Consider the following 26,973-nt stretch of genomic DNA (forward strand, 5'->3'; position numbering starts at 1 on the left):
ATGAGAAAGAATATGATATGATGTTGGGTGCATAAGTGATCTCTGAGAAGTGTCATGTAAAATCACAGCAGACATTAGACAAAATGAACTACTAAACTAAAAATAAAAGTCTTGCAGATTAATAAGTTAATGTAACTTTGAAAATAAACACTGAAACAATCTTCCCACTTACAAATGAAAAGACACGACACTTCTTTAAGCACATATTTTGTGTCGATGAATTTGTGCCAATTTCTGGTGTAAATAGGCCTCAGGATCTGGTATCACCATTTCCTTATGCTGGTTACAGATGGATAAAGTTATCAAACTTAAATTTGGATATTACTGTGCCAGTTCTGAAACATTACTGTGACATTACTGAGTCAATTTGCTGACTCCATGACTCCTCTCTACTTGTGCTACTGTCACACTATGTTTTAGCATGTCACAGATTAACATTTCATTGAATGAAGTTTCAGAGTGACTAACTTTTACAATGGAGGGGGCTCAGTACAGTCAATCTTCTTTTGGCACCTGACCAGCTACATTATAGCACCTGGAGGTACAGCACATTGTCTATCTTGAAAGCATAAGCTGAGAGAGAGAGGAGTATAGCTCATTCAATTCTCTCTTTCAGCCTCTACTAAAGCCAGACTGTTGTATATCATCAGATTGTTTATCTCACTAGAATTTACCCTGAAAAAACAAGCATAAGTAGCCACCACAACTTTCCCCGTCCCCTGGCTAAGGTGCTTGCTCTGACAAGAGCGACGAGGGGCCACTTTGTGGCGCACAGGCTGCAGCCTGGAGATTAGAGAGCCAGCAGAGATTTGCTGAGGATAAATGTAAAGCTGAGCTGAACAATGAATACCATGGGCCAAGATTGTTTAAGGGGATAAGATGTTCACAAAAATCTGGCTGCATGTGGGATTGAGTGTGTGTATCACAGTGTGTGTCTGCAACTGTGTGTTCATGAGTAAGATTAGACTGTCTGGTAAGGGGGTGAGCATGGCTGCTGTTTGTGTGCGGAAAGAAAGTTGTGATGAGAGGGCTATAGTAAAAAGTCTAAAGCCAAAAAGACCAGACAGTTGTATTTGGAAGCTTTTGAAGCTCCACAGCTTCAAATGCAGAGTGAGCTTAAAGGACAGGGATGAATCTGCCACACACATGCACACATACAGATATATCGGGCATAGCACTTTAGAGTATAATATGGCCCAGTAGAACTCCAAGTATCTTGAGTGCACTTCAACACCGACTTGATGTGTTTTTGACTTTATGCATTCTGACTCTGATTACAAACCAAATCTCCAGCGTACATGCCAGTGCTAGGTTTAACATGGATCTCTCTGTTAGTCTGTCACAACCACCCAAATGGACACTGGGAAAAAATGACAGCAAATAACAAATGTTTGTCATTCTCACCGAAATCAACAAAGGAGGACTGTCCAATGACGTTGACTGGTGGCACCACTGGCATGACTTCAGCTCTGGTGAAGTTCCCATTCTGAGAGAGTAACCATTATGTAGACAAAGAGAGAGAGAAAAGAAGGGGGGAGAGAGGGATTATTCAGTTTCATATATGCTCATACATATTATAACTACTGGAATGCTGTTTTCTTCAAGAGTCATGAATAAGTAAACTTCAATTCAGTAACTGTGGCGTATAATGTCACAGATCCAGTGGATCAAATGTGAGGAAGACAGAGAACAGAGGTGTAAAAATTAACATTCAGGCTCTGTGCTTTTACTCTACAGGATCAAGGATCATGGACTATAGAAACTGAGTTACAAAGAATGGCTTTTGTGTCTCTGTGTGCAGTATATGCATGAGAAATGAATACATGTGCAGAAACTTCGCTGTCAGGAGCTGCATATATGCAGTGATTATATCAGATGCTGGACAACCACAGCTGCAAGGTTCTGAATAGTCTGAATATTCACAGCAGCGTCTGGAAAATTACATCAGCCAAGTGATTTATACTAAGTGATGTAGTGATTGTATAGTATCTTCAAATACTGTATGTATATATATACTGTCGCCAAAAAGAGAAAGAATCATATTATCTGCTCAGATCAAATCTCAAAATGTGTAGATTAAAGGGATATGAATCTTTTATTTTTTTACTTTTTTTTCTCCACTTAGAGGGAGCATTTTATTCAGGTTACCCATTAAAAATTTAAAGTGTGTTCCATTCTTTTACATGCAGCTAAACTCAGGTCATTGCAACATTTACTGAAGTTTTTAGTATATTGAAGTAAAATGTTAATGACGTTGTAGATTAATCTACTAATTACTTTTTCATTAAAAGTTAAAACTAAAAAATATCTTTTAACTTGCTCATGAGGGAATGTGGGGTTTATAACATCTACAAAATGCTCAAATGTACAACTGACATAAAAAGAAAAATAATAAATTCTCAAAAGTGAGAAATTGGAACCAGCAATTGTTTTGCCCTTTGTTTAAACGTTTACTCAGACAGTTGAATGATTATTTAAATCACAGCTGATTACATTTCGCAATCAACTAATCACGTTAGCACTAACTGATCTTAGGGTTGCAACTGATGATTATTTTCTTCATTAAGTAATCAGTTAGTTTTTTTTGGTCAATAAAACATCAGAAAAACAGTGAAAAGGGCCCACTTCAATTAACCAGATCCCAAGTACATGTTTTCAAATGTGTTTGTTTGCTTTGTTCAAACCTGAAGATTTTGATTTGATATACTGTCTGATGACGAAAAGCAGCAAAAATACTAATTTTTTTAACTCAAAAAATGGCTCAACGAGGATTTCAAAATTGTTACAGATTTTCTGTTCCTTAAGTTTCTGTCGATCAACTAATTAATGAATTGATTATATTATGATAGCTATATCTTTAGTTGTCTGTTGCCTTTAATGGTAACACAATGAGGCTGCATCACATACAGCTGTGTGGTTTGATGGTTGTAGCCACACACCACACATCTGGTGTACTGTATCCATGCATTTTCACTGCTTTTCCAGTGGGGAAAAAGTGCTGTGGCATATCTTGACATGGCGTGTCATCACAGGTTTATGTGCCTCTTGATGCTGCTGGTGTGTGGGCTTACATAGAAAACAATGGTTGTGAGTGTTTCAACACACACTGAATGCCACCGGTGTGGGGTGCCCTTTACAGAGGGGAAGGGACAAGGAGGAGGAGAAAAGAAGAGGAAATAAGATATTAGTGGGGGGGGGGGGTAGAGGGTGTGTGTAATATGTGTGTGTGTGTGTGTGTGTGTGTGTGTTCGTGTGTGCATGTGTATGTAGGGACAGATGCGAGTCTGTGCAGCGGGAAACTGTTGCCTGCTGATGCCAACATTAGTGATTTATGAGAAGGAGAGAGACAGGGAGAGTTTGCAAAAAAAAGCCCCTAAAGGACTCTCAGCCTGTGAGAAACAAGATTCTCTGATCTGATGAAACCAAGATTGAACTGTTTGGCCTCAATTCTAGCACATGTCTGGAGGAAACCAGGCACCACCCAGCACCTGCCCGATATCATGCCCACAGTGAAGCATGGTGGTGGCAGCATCATGCTGTAGGGGTGGTTTTCAGCTGGAGGGACAGGGAGACTGGTCAGTGTTAAGGGGAAGTTGAATGGAGCATAGTACAGTGATACCCTTACTGAAACACGGACATCACATCCTGTATATTGGTAAATGTTCTTGTTACCTGGAGCAATGTGGGTATCCTGGGGGGAAAAAATATCTTTTGCAGGAAAAGTGTTTTATGTTTCTGGGATAAGCAAAGCACTTTAATAACTAGGAGATGAGTAGTAAGTGCACTGATAAAGAAAATGTTGGCATACACTCTGTCTAATAAGTAGTCTTTAGAAGTGCAGAGCAAAAAACGCTTCAGTTTGGAAAGATCAATGTTTTTCAAAAGTTTTTGCACAGTTACAGAAAAACCATGCAATGAGCTGCATTTACAGATACTTTAAATGAATGAAGAAATTATTTCTGAATGTCATGAGGATTCATTTGTTTTGACTTCAGCCTCTGCTAATCACAGAAATCTAAAATATGCTGACTGTGACTGAAACAATAAAAACCCAAATGCAGTTTCTGCAGTAATTATCTGCAGTAGATTGGTGGCAGAAAAATGATTAAGCACTAGATATGTGGACAAATCGTACATAACATTTGATAGTATTAAATGTCCATTTATTCGTTTTGAAAAGTGCTGCCTCTGCAAAACAACAGTAAACCACTGGGCTTCACAGCCTTCAAACTGAAGACTTAGTCATATGATGTTTCCTGAAATGCTGCTGGTGAGTTGGTATTCTGTGTGCGACGTTTTGCAGATGCAGGCTAGTCAGTACATTTAGTCCAATATTACATTTTGTTTCAATTATTCAAAGCACCCAAATCAAGTGCTTTCAGAGGTTAATTATTTGCAGCATGTTTGATACTTTGAATGCCAATGAAGCTCAAATGTAAAGGCAATGATTTTGGTGACTTACAAGAAATTCATCAGCCAAAGATTCAGGCTATCACTGGTAGTGGATACATTTGTTTAATTTGTAAAGAATTATTGGTTCTGTAACTGCTGTGTATTGAATGTGCAAACAAACCTTCCAGGGAATTAGTGTAACACACACACAGACACACACAAATACGTACATGGTAGCCCAGTGTGAACCCATGTTTTCAGTCAAATATCATGATTTATTCTTTATTTTTTTATTATACTTTTGAGTGACCTCTCATAAAAACCTAAAATTTTGTATAATTAAAAAAAATGTAAAGTTAATGAAATGTAGAGGGTCATACTTATACTGTATGTAACCCCTTCCTGCTTTCTTTAATGTATGCGCGTATGGACATGGAACCATGGAAAAGGAAATGACACACTGTGAAGCTGATCAGGTCAAAAGCAGAGAGAATTAATGCATTAGATCAAAAGCTTCCATTCACTCACACACACACACACACACACACACACACACACACACACACACACACACACACACACACACACACACACACACACAGAGCAATACGGTCTTAACTCTGTGTGTTGAGGATGAGATCTTAGTCAGTGTGATTGACTGGTGCTGGTTGCCTGATTGCAAGATGTCAGATTAAAACGCTGTATATACGGGTGCTCGTGTGTGCGCGCGCGTTTGAGCACAGCTGATTGATGTGTGAAGATGAAAGGATTATAGGTCTTGTTATTATTCTTGCCCTCTGTTCACATCACACCCAATACAAACATGTACCACACGTGCACACACATGTAAAAACATGCACACACACCTTGCCAAACAGCGCAGCTGAAAGACATATATTTGTGGAGGTGTAAGACATTTTACAGCACAAAGAAAGTGCAGGAAAATGACTCTGTCCTGGGGCAACTGGTTTTTAAACATGGCTAAAAACAACACAGTGAACCAATATTGTGCAGAAGAAATGAAAACGCTGATGGGAAAAATGTGTTTATATCAAGTTTTGTGCAGCGATGCATGACATTTTGGGTCGGCAAATGTTTTTGTTTGTTTTTGTGCTGGGAAGAGTGGGATTAAGGGTTGGAGCTACTCAAAGTGGCCATGCGTGTGAGACTGTAGACATGCAGTGTATTAATATTTAGCATATGGCTATCCTGCTCAGGATCAACTGCTTTTCAAATAAAAAAGATAGCAAAACAGGATGCTGTGACCCACTAAAGCTGATCAAGGTGACAACAAAAGATATCTTCTACTGTTGAAGAAGCCTCAACTTATTTCCACTAAATACTAACCTGCAATAAAGTATCACACCTCATACAGATGTAGAGGCTGTATGTGGCACTGATCACATGATGTTATCCTGATGAAAGATGCATTATAATCATTAGAAACTATAAATAAATTATCTTCAAGAGTTTTGTATACTTTTATGCAGAATCTTGGTATTTTGTTGCTCTCTATGAGGTAAAAACCTATGCTCATGTAACCACTTTATTATAAGTATATTATGCTTTTAAGCCCGGAGGGAACATTTGTAATAGTTATGACAAAGCCAAATTAGCATGAAATGAGCCATTTTGCAGGTGGCCATTTCACTGTTTTCCAGTGTGAAGTATATCCCAGTCCTACGGTTGAGTGCCCAAGGAAGGAAAATGCTCATGTGTTTCAAATGTACACTATGAAATAGTTTTTGTTCCTCCCATGTAAACTGACCTCTGTAGCCGACAGTATGTCTATATGTTTATGTGTGTATGTGAGGTATGTGTAAGGGAGTGACTTGAAAGAATATTGCTCACTAATGAACAAAATTATTACATCAGCCTTTATAGAATTGACCTTTAAAATCCCCTGGCTCCACCAGCTAGCCAATGAAAACACCTCTATTCACTCATCTCTCTGGCCTGTTGTTTTTCCTCCCTTCTGTGACTGCACTCTCTTGTGTAATCGCAGGAAAACAGAGGAACGGGGAGGCATAGAAGGAGACTTAGAGGGAGAGAAAACAGAGAAAAGTAATTAAAACAGAGTGCTGGAGAAAGAGGAGTGTGCTGGCCTGTGACCGATAGATGCAGCCGCATTGAACCGAAGACCGCAGTGGGATTAACAGGGGTCTAATGCTCTGAGGATGCTGGGTAATGGCTTGGTCTTGTGTGTTTGTGTATATATGTGCGAGCATGTCTGTGTCCTTACATGGCCAGGTATGCCAGATGCCTTTGGTTGAAGAGTATTTCCAAATGTATTCAAGTGGATGTGAGCACTTGCTTGTCAATTTAAAGAAAGAAGGAGAGAAAGGTGCCAAGAATGTGGCAAGATGAAAGGAAAGCATTGGGCGTTTTATCATGGACTGAAGGAGAGAAACGAGATGGAATGCTACAGATAAGCTGCAGAGGACCAGATTTTTACTGACAAAAGCTAAAACTCATCATGTGTCTAACTGGGTGTGTTCACTTTGTCTTCCTCCCAAATCCCTCGCTCCTCCTCAAAGCTCCACTTCAGCAAACAATGAAAGTTTATCAGGCAATTAGCAGTTGGAACAGTGCTAAGAATCACAAGACACACTGACTGAGATATTGACCCTTCCTATGAAGGGAAGAACTAATAAAAGATTGAGAGATAAATGAATTATAATAAATAAATGAAACAAAGCAAAACAAAAGAGCACTTCACACAGAGTCAGAGAGACAAATGTGCAGATCCACTATTAAAAATATTACATATTTGCAACCAGGCTTGTTATGAGCTTAAGAAGATTACCTGTGTTTCCTTATAGAGACGAAACAAATCTTTGATGTCGAATGACTATTTTTACTGAGCAAAGTACCACTCTGTCATTTACCTGCTAATTCCACATTTTCTACATTGCTTAATGGGAGATAAACAAAGGCTTAAGATTGAAAGAAAAAGCACCCCAAGAGTGCCAAGGTGGAAATTTTTTTTATTATTTTTTTTAATAATAGAAAATGTTAAGACATTTTTAGTTTGCATCTAGATACAGATCTGACAGATCTGAAAGAATCATCGGATACACGTGTTACCTTTCTTTCTTATTAAAGTAAGTTCAGTAATTTATGACAAAATAGCAAAACACTCTGTCCTCTTATCAAAAACAGTCTATAGCTAGGCTAGCAGCTTTAGCACAGCGGCGCTGTAAGCTAAATGCATATGCCAGCATGGATGCTCAAAGTGATCAAACTAGACTAAGTGCAAGAATGTCATGACTGATGACCAGAAATTTTGATGGCAGGAGATGAAAGGTCACAGAATAAAGACTTTCATAAATCATCATCTGGAGATCATGAGGTATTTCAATAAAATGCCCAAAATGTTTGAGTGATAGAGGAAAACCCAGAGGATCCCCAAAGTCAATAAAATTTATCCTCAAAGGATCTCAAATGTACCAAATTGAATGGGAATTCAGTCAATAGATATTTAACTCTGAATTACAAAAGTCAGGGTCTTGATGGCACTAAAGGAGGATTACCAAAGTCAGATGGATTTGTCACCTTGGTGCCATCAATATCTGTTCCAAATTTCATGGCAGTCCAACGCAATGTTGTCAGTAGTATACCAACCTACTGACATACCAACATTGCCATCTCTAGAGCCATGCTGCTGGCATGGCTACAAATATATGACTATGGGCTTTCCACCAAACAAGGTTTTGAAAAATACTTCTAACTGACAGACAGACTGTCAACAAACATGACTAAAAACACAAAGGTTAAAAAAGAGCTTGGAATTCAAAATAATCTTGTTGTTTTACTTTGGAAATTCCCTTCCTTCATCCTCCACCTGATCAACATTCCTGCCACCCGTCACACATCCTACTGGTCTTTGGCCATGGCAGTTTATTTGCTCTGTTTTGCTCCTGCTTGGTCTCTCTCTTCCCTTATACACATTCTGTCTCTGACAAATCCTTCAATCTCCCTCTGTTTCTCTCTTCTTCCTTACCTCATCCCCTCCCTTTCTCCTGTACCCCCTCTCTGTGATAAGATAGACTACTGTTCGGTTTGTGCCTCAACCTGCTGAATTTCAAATAGGCCCCTTCGATAAAAACTCAGAGCCATGGTCTCCCCTCTCTGCTCTCCCAGAATATTAACTAGACTTGCAGCAGTACCAACAGCCCTGCACCCCCAAGATCACCAAAGCTTTGCAGATCAGTTTGTTGCATTAAGGAAAATAAAGCGGTGGTGGGTTGGTCATCACTGTCTCAACACTAGGTTGAATACCTTTGGTTGCATTTAACAAAGGTACACATGTCCATCCGATCGGTGGCCAAATCATAGTTCTTTTGTTAATGGCAACCAGTGGCTGAGCCCAGATGACTTTAAATCTAAACATACACCTTAACAATAAAGAATTGTTGCCAGAAAGTAATCATCGGACTCTTGCGTTTCTGCTACGAGCAATAGAGACTGACTAAAGACCACTAAAGTCACTTGACTCACAACGGCATTAATAGACAAGTAGTACAGTATCGGTTGTAGTGCTGCTGCTCACTAGGAAGTTGCAAAGTAAGACCCAAATGCTCGTGAATCACGGTCCAATTTCGAGACCTTGACCCATCAGTTGGCAATCATACCTCCAAACCCCTAAAAAATGTTTGACACACCTGTTTGAATATTTTTTCAGCCTCTCAAATATGAGGAATTACCTTATAGGGATTTTGAACAGTGGTCAGATACAGTTAGCTATTTTGAACATCACTAGTGTTGTTACTACTGCTAAACTTTTCTGTTGTATTTGTTCTAATAGACTACAAATCAGTCAATATGAAAATTATTGTTGCAGCCATATTTCTCCAATGTCATAAACTTTATATAGGAGGAATGGAAAATGTTGTTATAAAAGAGAGTATATGAGCACTAACAGTCAACAAACTATGACTTATTTACCACACAGTGATTATACATCCTGCTGCACAGGTACAGAGGTGTGAAGTGACTCACTCCTGGTTGCCCTGACAGAACTGGACTGGACTCTTAAAATAACGATATTTAGATATTTACCTTACTGATCCAGGTCTCAAATGCTGGGCCTTTAGTTGTCAGGAATAAATCTGGGTTGGGGAGGACAGAGAGAGAGAACAAAGGGTGCAATTCATTAGGTGATGCATCGGTTCGTCTTGCAATTATAATAAACATGTAGCGGAGACTATTGAGCTATGATGAAGAAATGCTGTAGATTAGGGGGAACTGCAGCAAATTAAAATATGCACTGTGCAAGATCAATTAAAAAAAATCAGTTACTGCTCAGACTGCTAATGTTACCTTATTCATACAGAAGCAAACTTTATTGTTATTTACTTTATTTTGCCCTCTTCATTGCAATGTTTGACAAATGCTTTGGCACTATAAAAAGTATGTTAACACTCAAATAGATTAGCTTAAGTTAAAAAAATATATAAATAAAATTAAATTAAATAATATAATAAAACAACAAAACATAACGGTGGAAACGTGACATATTTTAAAGCTTGGTTGGTGATAGTAGGACAGACTTTCACATCTCCTAACCTCTCTTTTTGACTCTGGCAGCAGTGATTCTTCGATATAGATAATAGGTGAGATAAAGATGAACTGGCTTCTTAAAGCAGTAGAAGAAAAACAGGTGAAGAAACGGTAAAAGGATAGTGGGGGATCTCCCACTGAAAGCAACAGGATTCACTTTTTTCACTCCGCTTTCTGGAGGCTTCACCCCCTGGTACTGCCTGTAGCTCGCTCTATTGGAATCCTATAACCTGCGCTTGTACTCATATTCCTTGCTGCTGGAGCTTAGGCTGCAGGCTGCACTTGTAATGTGGTTTTTGTGAGCCTCTGTGAGAGGACGTTTACTTTCATCACTGCATTCACTGGACTGTGGTTCTGCCCCACTAATTGGACATGAAATAAATATTGGCATTGATCTGCCTTAGGGGCCTGCTTTACTGCACGTGTTGCCATGCTCTGCATGGGTAAATACAAATGATAATGGATGGGAGAATGAATGGAGGGAAGAAAGGGTCGAGCAATAACAACAGGAAGAATGAAGGTTGTGTGTAATGACAGATGCAATATAGTAAGTTTAAAATGCTGCAGCACTAAAGTGAAAAAAATTATATAAATAAATAATAAAAACATTTCACTTAATTACAAGTGTCAAACACTGCATTGACTGAGAAATGTGTCTATTTGAGCACACCAATTTAAAGCACTTGTACTCTCACAGATGTGCTCTGAAATGCTATCATAGGGTTCAACTGCAGTCAACCCCAGACCCTAAGAAAAGACCTTTACTCTCCAGGAACATCGTGCAAGCTCATGTAAGAAAGCTCGAGTTAACAATTATTTTTATCTAGGTTTTAAAGAACATGCGTTTCATGCTTCGCACATCCTATCCAAAGTCTCATTTGTACATTTGTACTTCTCACTATGGCATGTCACTGAAACCCACTCTCCTACCCAGCACTTTTCCATCAATTAATTTAGTGTTACAACTTATGATGGATTTCATATGGTACAGACTTTTACCAGATGTACATTACATTGTACATACATTTGCAGTTTAATTAACGGCTACTAGGATGATTATAATATTTTGTATAAATTATTATATTTGTAAAAATGTAATTTGAGGCTGTGTGCCTTTGTGTTTACTCACCGGAAAAGATGGTGGTTATACAAATAAACCTAAATTATAGCTGCTGGGCAATTTGTATAAAAGGAGGTTGTAATTTTCACCTTTTTCCTATACTACTGTGCCCCCACACACACATACAAACACACATATGCACACAGACGTACACACACACACGCATGCAGCACGCACGCACGCACGCACGCACGCACGCACGCACGCACGCACGCACGCACACACACACACACACACACACACACCCCCATCTGAAATAATATTTAAGACTCAATTACAAAGTAAAACTACTTTTAAGATGCTCAACAGTTCAACTTCATCTTTTTAAAACTTTATGGACTTGCAGACATGTTGCCCACGCAGACATTTTACAAATGCAAAGAAGATAACAAATGCATGCACAGATTATGCATATATGCACGCACGCACGCACACACACACACACACACACACACACACAACACACACACACACACACACACACACGGGATACACTAAGTAATTTGCATACTGCTTAGTATGTGCTTGTCTGTGTTACTGTGTGTGTCTGGAGTCGCGCCGGGTGGTGTGTTGATGAGCTTGGGTAATCAGCCAATCAGGCCTCTTAGACAGAATTCAGCTGTGATTGGCTGATTAGGTGCGATGGCGGTGTGTCAGTGAAAGCATGGGGTAGACAGAGGCATGCACAGAGAGATCTTCATCTTGTAAACACTTGACATTCTCGCTGTGGGGGCCCTTCCTCTCATCGCTCCTCATCTCACCACTTGCCTCAATTTTTTTTTCCCCAAGTTCACTGCTGCTAAACTTCTCTTCCTCTAGTCTGTTACTAAATGCCGGTCAAACTTGAAACTGCCTGGCTGTTCTCTTTGCTGGCTTGATTCCCACCACTGTTAGGCTGTACATTGAGGGTGTAAACTGATGATTTCAAAGTGGAAAGCGCCCTTAAGCAGCACATTAAACTTCAACCTGCTTTCTCCTTGCACACTGTACCACACATGGCCTTACTGGCTGCTGTGACTTGAGAAGCAGCGCATTTTAGGAGTGCATCAAGGGGAATATGTACACACAGAAAAGCCAATTCCCTTTGGTAAACTAAACAATAACGTAATTTTAATGAGACTCTTCTGGCTGTATCCTCCTTCAGTGCATTGTCTTCCTCTACCCCCCCCCCCCCTTCTTCAGGGTCCCTGCCAGAAAGTATCCTACACAGTCTCATAAAGCGCTGCTAGCTATCAATATAAACCTAACTGCTTCCACAATCACTCACTTTAACACAGTTTTACTGTTCCTGGGACTTTTACTGGGTCGCCAAGGGCCTTTTAGGGACTCATCAAGTTAAAAGAGATATTGTAAAGAGGAACAATAGGAATCAAACAGAAGAGAAACAGAGTGGATACTAAGTGAAAGTCCTTTGTGTAATTAAGTACTGTTTTTGTTTTGCCCTGCTTTACCCTGGTTTCATTTCAGTTTCAAATTAGCACACAACTACAGTCATATTTATATCCTTGTTATTCTTGGACACTTTTTCAGTCATCCGAAAAATCCTCATTCATAAACATATAAAAATATTCAACTATTTTTGCTCAATGTTTGAATTCAATTTTCTGGAAAACTTACTGACACTTTAGATTGTATTTTTGTTTCCAAAAAGTAATGTTTTTTTTCTGTCAGTTCGGTAGAGTGGCTTGCTCTTACTGCTATGACACTCAAGAGTCGGAGCTGCCGTTGCTCAGGAGGAGAAGCCAGTTAAAGATGTAAATAAGATTTTTAGCAAGTTCAGAAATATGTGTCTTTTACTAAAAACACTACACCACAAATCATCCAAACTGACCCAGCTGACTGATTTAAAAACTGCTGAGTGCCTTGTCAGGTCTCTACAAAGCATAGTCTTTGGCTACATCCACATTACTACGTTTTCAATTTAAAACGATCTCCATCCAGACGACCATTTTAGCTTTGTATCAGAAATGATCTCCATCCATACTATCACACCTTATAATGCATTTATATGACCGTTCATGTACATTGGGCATGCGCATACCGGCTAAAACTGGAGGCGGATTGTCCACTCTGCAGTTGGTTAGTTGCAAAATACTACGAAGGAGGAACAGCAAAGACAGTTGTAGGGTTAAAAATGAATTTTACTGCACAACAGCTGCAAGCATAGACAACAAGGTCAACGCTTGCAATTTGTTAAACATGTTGCATTCACCACTGGTAGTCAAGGCTGGTAAGACCCAATCAGGGAGCGACTGTGGGTGTCTAGGTCATCGTTTCCAAAGGTCTCTAATTTCTGCCCGCCCAGACTACAACACAAAAGTCTCTGTTTTAGGGACTCAAAATCCCAGCAGTAGTATGGACTGTATCAAATGTAGCAAAAGAGGTGTAAAACTAAAACGTAGTTTTGCGGACGTAGCCTTTGGGAACTGCCACCGAGGGATTGGGGGAGCAGCCTGCTAGCACCACAGGGGGCATCGTCTCAGTTAAAGGGGTACTCCACCAATTTTACACATCAAAGTCTGTTTACAGGTATTGGAGAGTGCTACTGCATTATTTGAAAAAGGGTATTAAGCCTATTGGAGCCCCAGAAGGCTCTGCGTGAAGTCTGAAAACCTGCCTCAGGTGATGCAGGGTCAGCTGGCATTGAAGCCTAAGTGTGAAAGTGAACAAACTCTGGGGATGTGGAGTTAGAAAACAGATACCAGGTAACCAGACCTCTGTAACCCACTCCTCATTTCTGATTGAGGGTCAATTAAGCTGCTACTAGCATTCCACATGAATCTTTGACGGAACCAACGGTGGTCGAGTTGCATTGTGAGTAATAAAGACGCCAGGTTTTGAAAGGGAGGAGAATGCTTGGGAAAAAAAGACAATATCTCAGTTTCTGTTGCAACGATTTTTATCTTCATCTTTGGTGTCAACTATGAGTCTGACAGCTGGAGTATTCTTTCAAGACTGAGCCAAGCCAAGTTATATTACCTTAGGACACATCTGGATGGGTGCTAAGGTCTCACTAATGGAGATTCATGTACTTTTTCAGTATCAAGAAAACAACATGGTCCAACATAGTTCAAACCAGGTCACCCAGTCCCCACACTCAATCCCCTACTGAAACAGTAGGCAAAATCTCCCTACAATTTCCCATCCTGCAACAAAACTGTTACACAGCGATGAAAGTGACGGTAGGAAATACCGGACCTTTTTTCAAGAGGTGATTGTGAGGTCACACAGTAACCTAAAGCAGGCACTGTGGCTGTCCCTGTATCATAACGAGCCACCAGTAATCCTGTTAGACCTGTATGATTGGTGCTGACCAACACAACCATCAAAGCCAGCTAATCCTATAACCTCATGGCTCAGTAGAAAAAGACAAGCAGGAACACAGCTGTAATGTTGTGAACTGCCAACATGGCTTGAAACATAGGCTTTATAGGCCTGATTGTTTTTTCCAAAATATTCCTTTGATACGATTTAATTTGCATAATTTTAGGGCTAGGTCCACACTTCCATTAGTCCAAAAAGCTGCTACCAGCCTCTTGACAAAAATAACAAAATTGCAGCAACAGAAGCCCCATCTCAGCTGTATTTCTTTGGCCACCAGTGTGAATAGGATTTGAATTTAGAATTGTACTGATTATTCTGAAGGTGTGATTTGGAATCCTTCCTACCAATGTCTCTGAGTGGAATGTGTAGGTTGTGCTCTGATCAGTGCATAGTGTCCCTGGAAAGCATATCAACATCATGTCCATTTGACACTTTAAAATAATTATTTTTGTTCCTATTTTAAATGTTCTGTGTATTTGCTCTTGATTCTGTACTAAATTCTTGTTCTTAGTTTCTTTGTTCACTCATTTACTATTAAGAATGTACCTACTGCTTAGATTCCTTGTATTTTCAATGCTTTTTGGCTTCTTTCTATAGAAGAAGGTCACTACTAATGCCCCACAAGTGAGAAGCACAAAATAAGAAATCATTTCTGTTGTTTCTTCCTTTCCCTCTGAGTGATCATTTTACTATATAGCTGAAATCACAGCACAGTCTCTGTCTTTATTTCATGTGTTTGGTGATTTTATCAGACGGTATCACAGTTATACAATCAGGATTTTAGAAGCTTGGAAATGACATGGATGTGACTACATGTTAACTGGTAGTGGGCCGTGTTTCAGTCACTATTTCATGCTTAGGCCGTTGTCCGACAACAAAAACCGAAAAACATGTAAATGAGAACAGGACAGACAGTAGGAAAGAAGCAAACATTTAAAAGGGCTGAAACTGACAGAATGCAAATATGACGCAATGATATCAAAGCATATTATGCCATCTAACAACGTTTAGCAACTTTCCATTGAAAGTAGTTGTTTACAGCGGTTCCACAACCACTTTGAACTATGTCCTCATTTTTGCACACTGACCATACATGGTCCATCCATATACTAGGTTTTGATCTGGTCTTGTAACTGTGTTTTGACGTGTGTCTATATTTGAGGAAACTGTTTTCACTTGGGGATGTTTATTATGCTGCTACCGGTAATTTCAGATACAAATTTAAAAACACATAAAACAATGTCTCTGAGCCTGGAAAAACAGAACTGGCTATTACATTTGTTTTGGATGCTGTGTCATACACTGAGTTTCTTTTATTATCTTTACATTAACAACAAGTATTCTACAGACATCCAAACCTAAAACGATCAAGCGACACCACTGATCTGGCCCTCTGCATTATAAGTGCATACACACATTTAAAGCATAAGCTAATAGAGCTGTCATACTCCGGGGAAGATGCATACATAATTGAGGTATATAAATGTGTTTGTGTGTGGGTGGGTGGGGTTGCATAACAGCAACAGGGATTCAGAGCTCTAAGTGGTATGTCATGTTGCCGGATAATTAAAGACATGCTAACTGAGAAGGCTGGGCATTGGAAAAACACATGGCAGAGGGAGACTGAGAGGAAGAAAGCGACTGATACCAGATGCTAAGGCCATCCAGTTTTCAAGGTGCGTCTGAATACATATAACAGGGTTAAAAAAACAAATCACTACAAAGCAAAACCATGCTAATCCTTTAATTGCAAGAGAGGCAATCTATAATCACTTGATTACTTTTCTATGTTCCCCTGCTCTGCACTTTCAGATTTTTTTTTTTTTTTAGTTTTGTTAAACTGTCTCTTTCCTACAATGACACTTCAAAAATCACACAGTCACACCCACATGAACAAGTACATGATGAGCAGCCTGCATAAACCCATGAACACCCACCCTCACACTGCATGGCTGATTTCAGCACATTATTGAAATTTCTGTGTGTGCATCTGCATGTGAATTTCTTTGTCATTGGGTTGCGATCCAGCTAATCATCTACAATCAGCCAGTCCTTTCACACTAACACAATAATTGCAAGTGTGACTATTGCTAATAATAGGATGTTAAGAGCAACAACTGCCACTGTTCAAGTACATTAACACAAATAGCACAACAAGGTGAACTGCAAAGCACAGACCAGCACGCTGCACAACTGGGGAAATACTGTGAGTCTCTGTGCTGTTTCTATTAGGACAAATATCAGCATGCTGCACACATGTTTGATCGGTTCTATGCTGTTTCTATTAGGACACAGATGAGCTTGATATTAACTGGGAAAGGTGGGTGTGCTACACTACAACTCTGTCACAGCACTGAATTCAGGTAATATGGGAGAAATAGACACTACTGACTGAAAGCAAAGCCTTGATCATACTCTTGGACGGACGTGGACAGCTGCGGACTTCCACGCAAACAGCACCCGCACTTCTGTACGTACTACAATCGGGGGTATGTGTATGCAATCCAAATCCACACATGCGCAATAGAAAACAGGATGACGAACCCCTGACCCAACAAAGAAGAGCTCCCTTTGTTTATTGGATTTGGTTGAACAAACAAAGTTTCAAATTTCGGCCAACACATGGATGTCCCCACAGGGTAATTTCCCATTGGGATTAATAAAGTGTTATCTATTTGTCCATGTGCACGCTCATGGACTTGGGAAGATGAAAAAATTGATGGGAAACCCACAAGGTGGCCGTAAGAGACCTGAAACAGAGCTGCTTTCGGTTTTATTTTGTATCTTTGAAAAGATAGCATGATGTATTTGATGTGTGATCATATAATATCAACTAGTTAACAATTCATAGATCATTCATCAACCATTTCAGTAGTCATTATATATGTTAAGTGATGTTGTCTTCAGCAGACATTGTGCTCTTGTTGTAGTAACAAAAGAAATTTAAGTTTAAACGTTAGTGTCTTTGATCTGTCTAACATTCAGTTGGAAAGGAACATTTTCATGTTCAAACTAAGCTATGTATATAGCGTCCCATATTTAGCGCTTTTCCACCGCATAGTAACTCTACTCAAATCTATTCGACTCTACTTGCTTTTGGTACCAGGTGCTTCTTTTTCCACTGCACTAGTACCCCCTCAACGCGATGTTGTTACTATAGAGAAGATGCACAAAGCCATTGTGACATCATCTTCAACAAGACACACACATGAACAATGGAGTATACCGAAGGGATACCAAACAGTGATACATCTGCCTCCTCACCTCCTCAGTTGACCACGGTGTGATTTTGCGGGAAATGTAACAGAAATGTAACAGGCTACAGTGAGTGGTACTATCCAAAACTTTTGCCTGATGGAAAACCAAAAAAAAAAGGCGAGTGCAGTTGAATGGAGTTGACCTGGTACCATGCAGTGGAAACGGGCTAATAGATTTTCACACATAACACTCATTGCATTCTACCAACACCCAGTGGAAGAAATCTAGTCAGTTTCTTTTCTCCTCCTGGTACTAAGGGCTTCTAATGTAAAGCAAAAATATCAGAGCTCAACATTTTCATAACCCAGTTTCAATCAACTGTTGGGACATGATTTAGATGGGAGAGAATGACAGACAGACAACTTCCTCAAGAAATAAAGGGGAAATTAAATGAAGGGTGCTCTCCATCAGGGTCAAGTTATTTCAACAAGTCACTTCATATCATGAGATTGAATAAAGTCTATGTTATCCTTATCCAAAAACAGAATTCATAGGGAAACTAATTTTGTCCATACTTTCCATCACAGTGCCTGGTTTTGCTGCAAGCATAAGATGTCTTTTTGGGATCTTCAAGCTGAACTTGCAATAGATCAGTCTTGTAAATATAAGCTGGCACTTCCTAATTAAAACAGTGAGGCAAAGCAAGTTAATTCAAGTTGATACTCATGCTTAGACTGCTTTTGAGAAGAGAAGAGAAGAGAAGAGAAGAGAAGAAGAAGAAGAGGAAGAAGAAGAGCGTGGGGAGATGAGCACTCCTTGAGTTATTCATAGCCTCTCCATCAGATTTGTTAAGGGGATTGGAAGCAATTTATAGGCCTCCACTGACTGTTTGACTCAAGCAGCATTATGTCTCTCTATTCCATTATGTTGAGCCGCAGTGTGGGGATAAAGACCAGGCTTCCTATTAGCCTCTGTATAAACAGATAGGGTGATGCTAGGCGGGTGCTAAGCCACAGCAGGGAAGGAGAACTCTGACACTGAGGAGAATAGACAAGAGTAGGCGAGAGCCTTTACTATCTCCTTGCTTTGTCTCCCTATCACCTTCCCTCTATCTTCTTCTCTCTGCACACGTGTACCCCCCTTATCTGCCATACTGTGTAGCCCAGGACAGTAGCATCATTGCTATGGATCAAGAAGTGTTGTGACCCAGAAGCAGAGAGAGCTGAGAACAGTCACAGGTCTGTACCACGGTATAAGTGGATGAGCGCATTATAGGCACAATTTGCGACCCAACGAAAGGGCAGCCACACCACCAAAATATTTATTGGCGCCGGCTTCAATCAGGTGGGGTTATGTTAACACAACACCAAGGTGAACACACTAATTTTCTACCCTTTTCCATGCCATGACATCTTTCAAAGCACAAACACTGTAAACAGACCTTCCACCTGCCCAGCATGGTGCTGTTAAACCAAAAACATCACGGCTACACCTTTCGCTGACAGTGTGCTGCGCTCGGGGATGCAACTGTGAGTGCAGAACCAAAATAACTTTTTAAAACACACAATCACCAATCGAAGCATCTCTCACAGAAGCTCCGATATTTACAGGAGCGCTAACCCGCACAACGGATCAATTTTACCATTCTGCACGACAGCTAGCAGCTCACTCTTTGAATCTGCGTCTGTGTGTGTGCTCTGTAACTGCATGTGATGACATTGCTCCTTGCAGTTGTGTGTGTGTGTGTGTGTGTCCCTTCCAAACAGAAAGGCAAACACGTCTGGCAGTGTTAAGTGAGTCAATCACCTTTTTAGTGGATTTCCCTGCGTTTAAAATATCTGCTTATATTCACTAATTTTGGTGTATGAGGGCATAATATAAGAAATTTGCAGTAAGAAAACCAGGCCTACATCTTCAAATGTATTCTGGTGACAGACACTCAGAACACCTATGATTCACACTCTTCAATATACAGTTCAATTTAACTCTAATCTAAATGGTCAAAACATTTATGGGTTCTGCCTTTTAAGAGCCTAATTAAGTCTCTCATTGATCGTTTCAGTTTTCAGTAAAATGTCACCAAACATGACAACATCCTTAAAGGTCCCATATTGTATAAAGGTAGATGTCCATGTGTAGTTTGATTTTAAAGCAGGTCTAGGTTCTATATTAATACTGTGAAAGTATCAAAGCCTCAGTCCACAGAGAAATGCACACAGCCTGTATTCAGAAACTGAGCCTTAAAATCAGCAATCAGGACTGCTGCAACTTTGTGATGTCACAACAAAGCAGTCACCGCTCTCAGCCATGACCCAAGCCCAGCCCACCTGGACCCACTCTACTTCCCACTTCCGAGTGTTTAGCTGAAATCTGCTATATTCTTATTTGATCACTCAGAAAAAAGTCAGCCAATCAGAGGAGAGATTCAGAGCCTCCTCGCTTCTGATTGGCTCACTAACCTGTTAATAGTAGAGCTCCAGAGAGAAGCTTGAGAGAGGAGATGTAAAACTACAATGAGATGGTCTTTGGTTCTTAAAACCACATACCGTAAATATCTACTTATGCATCAACACTTAAATATAAAAAACAGTAAAAGTGTAAAATATGTGACCTTTAAAATGTGACATTCATTTTTTCTGTTAACTTACAACTAGTGTGATTTTTACGTCGATGTGGTGATTTACTAACTGCAAATTCCTGTTCTCCACAGTGTCCTGTGATGTTCTTCCATAAGGAAACAGATTGTTAAAGAACAATGAAACTGCAAACCCAAATTGTGTAAAAGAGCAGAGGGCGACGCAGGAAGAAAAGAGAAGGGAGAGAGATGGTGTTGAGTTTTAGCTAACTACTCTGTCCACTAGTTCCCTGTTACTCTCATGCTTGCCACTACACACACACACACACACACACACACACACACACACACACACACACACACACACACACACACACACACACACACACACACACACACACACACACAACACACACACACACACACACACACACACACACACACACACACACACACACACACACACACACACACACACACACACACACACACACACACACACCTGTGTACAGTGTACACACTATGCTATACTATCCCACACACACACCATCCTTTCCATGTGACCATTGCTCTCAGCAGTGTCGAAACTGCAAGCCTCATCGATGTTCATCAAAATGAGCAGTCATTTTACTCTGCCAGACTGCGCTTGTGAGCTCCCAATTAGCAGTTTATTTAAAGTGCTAGTGTGCATTCATGGAGCTGCCAGGCCTTGTTTAGGCCACAGCACTGACTCACAAGACCAAGCAGGTCAGAGTCATCCCATATACTGAATACCTACATATACAGTATTCACACTCTTCATACAAGATACAATATACATGAACTTGAAAGATTCAACTTTTTAGGCAGACCTCCAAGCACTATGTCTGGCAAACACCAGGCACTGCTCATCACCTGGCTAATAATGTCCCTGAAGTGAAACATGGTGCTGGCAGCATCATTCTGGGGGGGGGGGGGGCTTCTCCGCATCAGGGACAGGGAGACTGGTAATTATTGAAGGAAGGATGAATGAAGCCAAACACTTGAAGAAAAACCTGCGCCAGAGTGCAAACAACCTGAGACTGGGGCGCTGGTTCACCTTTCAGCATATAGCCAAGACAATGTTGGATTGGCTTTGGTACAAGTACCTTTGAGTGGTCCAGTCAAAGCTCTGACTTTAACCCTGTAGAACATCTGCCTGAAGACGGCAGTTCACAGATGCTTCCCATCTAATTTGATGGACCTTGAGAGGAGCTGCCAAGAAGAATGGGATAAACTCGCCAAATCCAGGTGTGCAAAGTTTGTAAAGACTGTAATTGCTGCATTAAGGACGTGCATACTTATTATACTCATTTGTATAATGAAAGATTCAGTTCTTGATTTGAAAAAATTTCTAAAGCACTTTGTCATTGTGGAATATTTAATGTAGGTTGATGGAAATCCTATCAATTCAAAATGAATTCTAAAACACAATAAAGTGTTTAAACAGTGGAGGGAATACTTTCTGAAGACACTGTGCATGCTACTTTCTGCAGTGGCTGCATGGCAACATAAGAGTGAAGATAGTTGTGAAGATGAGAGAGGACCTAACTGCTAGTGGAGAAAGCCACGATTGTTGATCCCATTGCAGTGGATGGTGCTGAGACTATATAATGGAATTGGATGACTGAATGACTCTTTCTTAACTGAACTCGTCTCTCTTCCTGGCTTCTCTGTTGTCCATCCCCTCAGCTGCTTCCTTGCACTGTGCCATACAGAGGTAAGGGCGGTGAGGTGATATATTAAGAGAGGATCTCTCAGACTTCTAAGTCCTTTCTAAACGTTTTTGAAACTGTTTTTGTAGTTCTGTGCTTCTCTGTGTAATCTGCACAGCAGCGAGTGAGGATTTTGTAATTTTGTACATATCAGACATAATATATACAGTAAACGAACATACTAACAATGCACCTCCACTGCCCATTCATTTTGTGCATGCCAGAAGATGGCATTCATTTCTTGGAATAAGGATGAAAAAACAGAAAAGAAAGACTTAGTGATTTATTAAAAAAAAAAAATATATATATAAAAATATAAAGACAACTTGCCTCCTATTTAAACTTCTTCTCTCTCCTTCTTTTTCCTAAAACCTTCTACTGCCTACTCCTCCCTTACACTACAATATCCAGCCCCTGTCCATTCTTTCTTTAGTCTAGAAAGGCAATCTGAGGCCAGTAACAGCAGCAGCAGCAGCAGCATTACACCCCCATCCTTGTACCTGTAAAAGACCTTAGAGCAGCAGTAGCAGCGGTTTATCCAGGCTGCAGTGCAGAGTGGATCTGACAGCCGGCAACATGGCTGCAGCATTAATGTCAGATAAGCTATGCTGTGTGTGTTTGTGCATGTGTACTGTCAGCTCACTCATCATCACCACTCTCCAAGCCATTAAGGTTGTGTGTGTGTGTGTGTGTGTGTGTTGGTACGGTAACATTAAGTGAAATTTTGCTGAAAAAATAAAAAATGTAAAAGTTAAACATAAGAGGATGGACAGAGGAACCGGGAGAAATGAGGGGAAAAAAAAGAAAGCGGTAGAGAAACACTGCAATAAAGTGATAGAAAAAAAAAGAGAGAGTGAGAGACAGACAGGGCTTACTCTCGGCCTCTCTTTTCTTCATGTCTCTAATGCCCCTGAGCAGGTTATTTGTTAGCCTGTTACTCAGCAAACAAGCTGTTACTCCTACCCCCCGTCGGCTGTCAAAGACACACACATACACACACACATACAAATGCTAAAATACGCACACATGCAGACATACAGTTGCAGGCTCTATCCCCTCGGGGTTGCTGGAGAGATGGGCTCAGGGAAGGCCGCCATGCCGACTGATCTCATTGCTCTGTTTTTAAGGGTTGAAGAACAAATGTCCACTTTGAGTGTGTTTATGTTGTTGTGTGTGTGATGGAGTCTGAGTGAGGCTCACAGTAATGAGGCAAAATGAGAAGGATGAAAGCACAATGTATGTTCACGTGCATTTGCTGTGTTTGTGAGTGACTTGTGTATATTTGTCCATAGCCCTGCTATAAGCCATACTGCAGCCTATCAGTCAAGCCCTCTGTGTTCGTCTGTTTGCATCGATTTGCTCGCTACAACTCTAACCCTTGGACTGATCCATGCTTCACTTGGACAGAAGGAGGGCCTTTGGCATTCTGAAGCAAATGTCACAGCCGTCACCAGTGAAACAGATACTTTGCCTCCAACAGACATTGGGGGGTTGCCTCCCTCACAGCAAGCATAGAGCAGAGAGGCGCGAGGCAATAAGGTTATTCTGAAAATATGCAGACCCTTAAGTTCAATCTATTGAAATCTGCTGCTGCTTTAATGCTACGAAAACAGAAATTACATGTAGTGTGAACACACAACGATACAAGCTGGACATTCAGTCACATAATTAGCCAAATCTTTAAAATTTCCAGTGATCACAGCAGCTGATACAAAAAAATAATTCAATATTCAATGGTCTGTATAATAGGCTCTGTTAAGAGCTGTCTCATTGACACCAAGAACAGGCAAATGAGAGAAGGGTGTGACCTGAGGTGGACATAGCGATCGGGCATCCATCAGATGTCATTGTGGACACTGGACAATACCAGGTGTAAATGTGAACAGGTTAAAATCCTATGAAATCTGGTTACGAGACGCATTTTAATAACAGGTGTAAATAAAGTCATAGTTCTCAGCTTTGTGCTTTGTGCAACACTTGAGAATAATTGCAACCGAGTACAATGTTGGAAAAAAATCTTAACAAAACTGTGAAAGTACGACTGTGACAATACTGAGAGATATAAGTCATAAGTAGGGCTGGGCGATAAAACGATAGCAATAATTATCGTGAAATTATTTTCCTCTATAGAAACATTAAAAATGTTCAGTAAATGTTTGATATAATTAATTTCCATGCTTATAGCACGTCCAAAACTGAATCAAGAATGGTCAATGATGTCGCAGGAATAGAGGTCTGCATGGCGCAAGCTAGGATGCACAGTGAGAGGTATAAATGCAGGCCAGCATGTGATATTATTTACAGACGCACGCAGTGGCTGACGGGCTTGAAGTTGGAGCGGAGTAAGCAAATAAAGCGAAATGAGCGACACAGAAGCAGAACTAATGTGCATTGCAAACTGTGCCAGAGACATGTACCATCAAAGACAGGCAACACCACAAACCTGTTTCATCATTTCAAACAATATCAGCCGTTAGAAAGCAGAAAGTAAGAAATTACAGGACCAAACGAGTATTAGTGAACCCTTGATGAGAGCCAGGCCAGTACCCAGTGCAAATCTTATTTGTCTATTTTTTAGTCTCAGCCATGTTTCATGTGTGCTGTATTACACTGCAAAACTTAATTTTTTATTTTCTTTGTTGAGTAAAAATGACTGAAAGGATTTTGATTTTAATCATGTATATATCTTTTTTTATTTATTTATTTATTTTATTTTGAATGTTTGTACCTCAGAGTTTTTAAATGTTCTGCTGTTTGGCAAGCGTTTATCATGTTCTGATTAAATAGAACAGTTTAAAACCTCAATTGACCGTCAGGTTTCTTCAACTTTTACTAAGGAGCAAAAATCAGCCTTTAAACCTCAAAGAAATAACAATGTGGCATTTATCGTGATAAATATCGATATCGATTGATATGGAAATTTTTATCGTGATAACAGTTTTGGCCATATCGCCCAGCCCTACTCATAAGTAAACAAGAAAAACAATATAAGTATAAGAGGCAACAAGGATACATGGAATATACATTTCGTTAGTGTGGTGAGCTACAGCACACGAACAGGAGGCTATCCAGCCTGCACCATGACCTTGTATTACAGCACAACAGCCTTGGATAAAGAACCCATATTGCAAGCACCTGCTGCAGGTCTCTTGTATCTTTGGGTTAGACTGCCCTGTGCAGACCTCTACATAAAACTTTGTGTTAATGCTTAAAATATGATACTAATTTTGTAAGGCTGGGATCCTCAGGAAGGTCATGCCAAAGCTGTGCAGCCCTGACAGCAAAAGCTTGGTCACCATTAGCCTCTCACAACAATGCGGGAATAGCTAGGAGGTGTCTGCCTGAAGAACAAAGGCTGAAAAGAACAAGGGCTCGCAAGGAATAAACAGAGAGGAAAAATAACTGGACATCAGTCCATGCAAAGCTTCAAAGTTATCAGTAAAACCATTAAAAGAGTTAGAAAATACAGCCAACCAATGACGATGAAGATACTGAAATTGTTTGATTGTGGTGTTTCTAATATAATCTTAATTATTATAGCATTCTGAAGAGTCATTTCGCTAAGACAGGTGTTACAGCACTGATGGCAATATTAAATTAATACATTTATAATCTGTGTGTTGCTGAAAATTCGTATTGATTAAATGTTTGTAATGTTCCTTTACATGAGAGCACAACTTTTCCGTATGTTTCTTAATATTTGTGGCAAAATGCACAATGTCAGAGTGTCCCTTTCAGAGGTGTGGGACAGACGGGACTGTGTGGGGTTGGAGCCAAATCTTCACTGGCTACCTCCATTGATATGTGGCCCTGTTCCTATTCTAGCAAGGAACCAGCGGACTGTGAAACGAGCTTTTCCAAACTTGCCCAAAGCCCACAGAGACGATTTACTACAGTGTCGAAAGAGGGAACAGAAAAAAACCTTTAAAAATATACATTTGTACTGCTACCTTGTCGGCTGAGAGAGAACAGCCAGGGTAAGCTGTGCCATCACACACACTTCACTTGTTAATGCAGTGAAATCTGACAGTCAATTTCCCCCTCTCAGTTAAAATGTCTGACAGAAGCTGAGAGGCTTGAAAGATTCTCTTAAGAGATTCTTTTCTCTTACTGAGATTTCTTCCCAGAGGCTACAACATGGCTGGCTTGGTAACTTTGTCACAACACTTTCAATAAAGAATGAATGCCGTCTATCAATGTCATGGCAACCGCATTGGTTTATATGAAGATTCACACTCAATACCACAACCATGCACACAAGCCCGCCCCATTACATACTGCTTACACACTGATGGGAGCTCAGATATGCCCATATGCACAACCAATACTCACACAAACACTTACAGGAACATCAATAAACTGTAATTTACACCCTGATGCTAGTTCTGATGGGCACACCCACCACCCTCCTTTTCACATAACCACCAGACACACACACACACACACACACACACACACACACACACACACACACACACACACACACACACACACACACACACACACACACACACACACACACACACACACACACACACACACACACACACACACACACACACACACACACACACACACACCTGCTCAGATAAAATGCAGTATCCAGGCCAGCAACAAAGTGAAAGGCTCTGCAGAATAAATCCGTCTCTAAGCCAATATGTAGGCCTACTCTACAGTGAGTGACTTCCACCCTGATCTATCAAAATGGCTCATTCACAAACATGGCAAAACACAGAAGCAGAGAATGGAGCTATGCTATTCCCAGAAGAAATAATCTCCTAAAACCATTACAGGGAACAACGTAGGTGCAGTAGCTGTGGGGAGGATTATGGCCAAACCCTCTCTCATCCACACATATACACACTTTCCATCCTATTTTGCACTTTCTTTATGCTGCGCGTGTGTGTGTATGTGTGTGTGTGTGTGTGTGTGTGTAAATATAAAATTCTTCACTACTGTAACAAGCATAGGAAAGCTTATTTCCATTGCCTGGAACAAAGTATGTGTGAATACAGTACGTGGATCAGTGGAGTGTGCCAACATCAGGAATAACGTACATTGTATTAGCA

The 26,973-nt window shown here is 40.3% G+C and overlaps 1 protein-coding gene across 1 annotated transcript in view; it reads right to left on the reverse strand.

The window, feature by feature from the left end:
• Positions 1–26,973, reverse strand: part of itfg1 (integrin alpha FG-GAP repeat containing 1) — a 144,640-nt gene that overhangs the window by 107,147 nt on the left and 10,520 nt on the right. The window contains exons 7-8 of the mRNA XM_056402763.1: positions 9,454–9,503; positions 1,405–1,486 (exon numbers count right to left, since the gene is read on the reverse strand). Coding sequence (XP_056258738.1) covers positions 1,405–1,486; positions 9,454–9,503 — 132 coding nt within the window. The remainder of the gene's footprint in view (positions 1–1,404; positions 1,487–9,453; positions 9,504–26,973) is intronic.

Source organism: Seriola aureovittata, chromosome 1, assembly GCF_021018895.1.
Source record: "Seriola aureovittata isolate HTS-2021-v1 ecotype China chromosome 1, ASM2101889v1, whole genome shotgun sequence".
NCBI lineage: Eukaryota > Metazoa > Chordata > Actinopteri > Carangiformes > Carangidae > Seriola > Seriola aureovittata.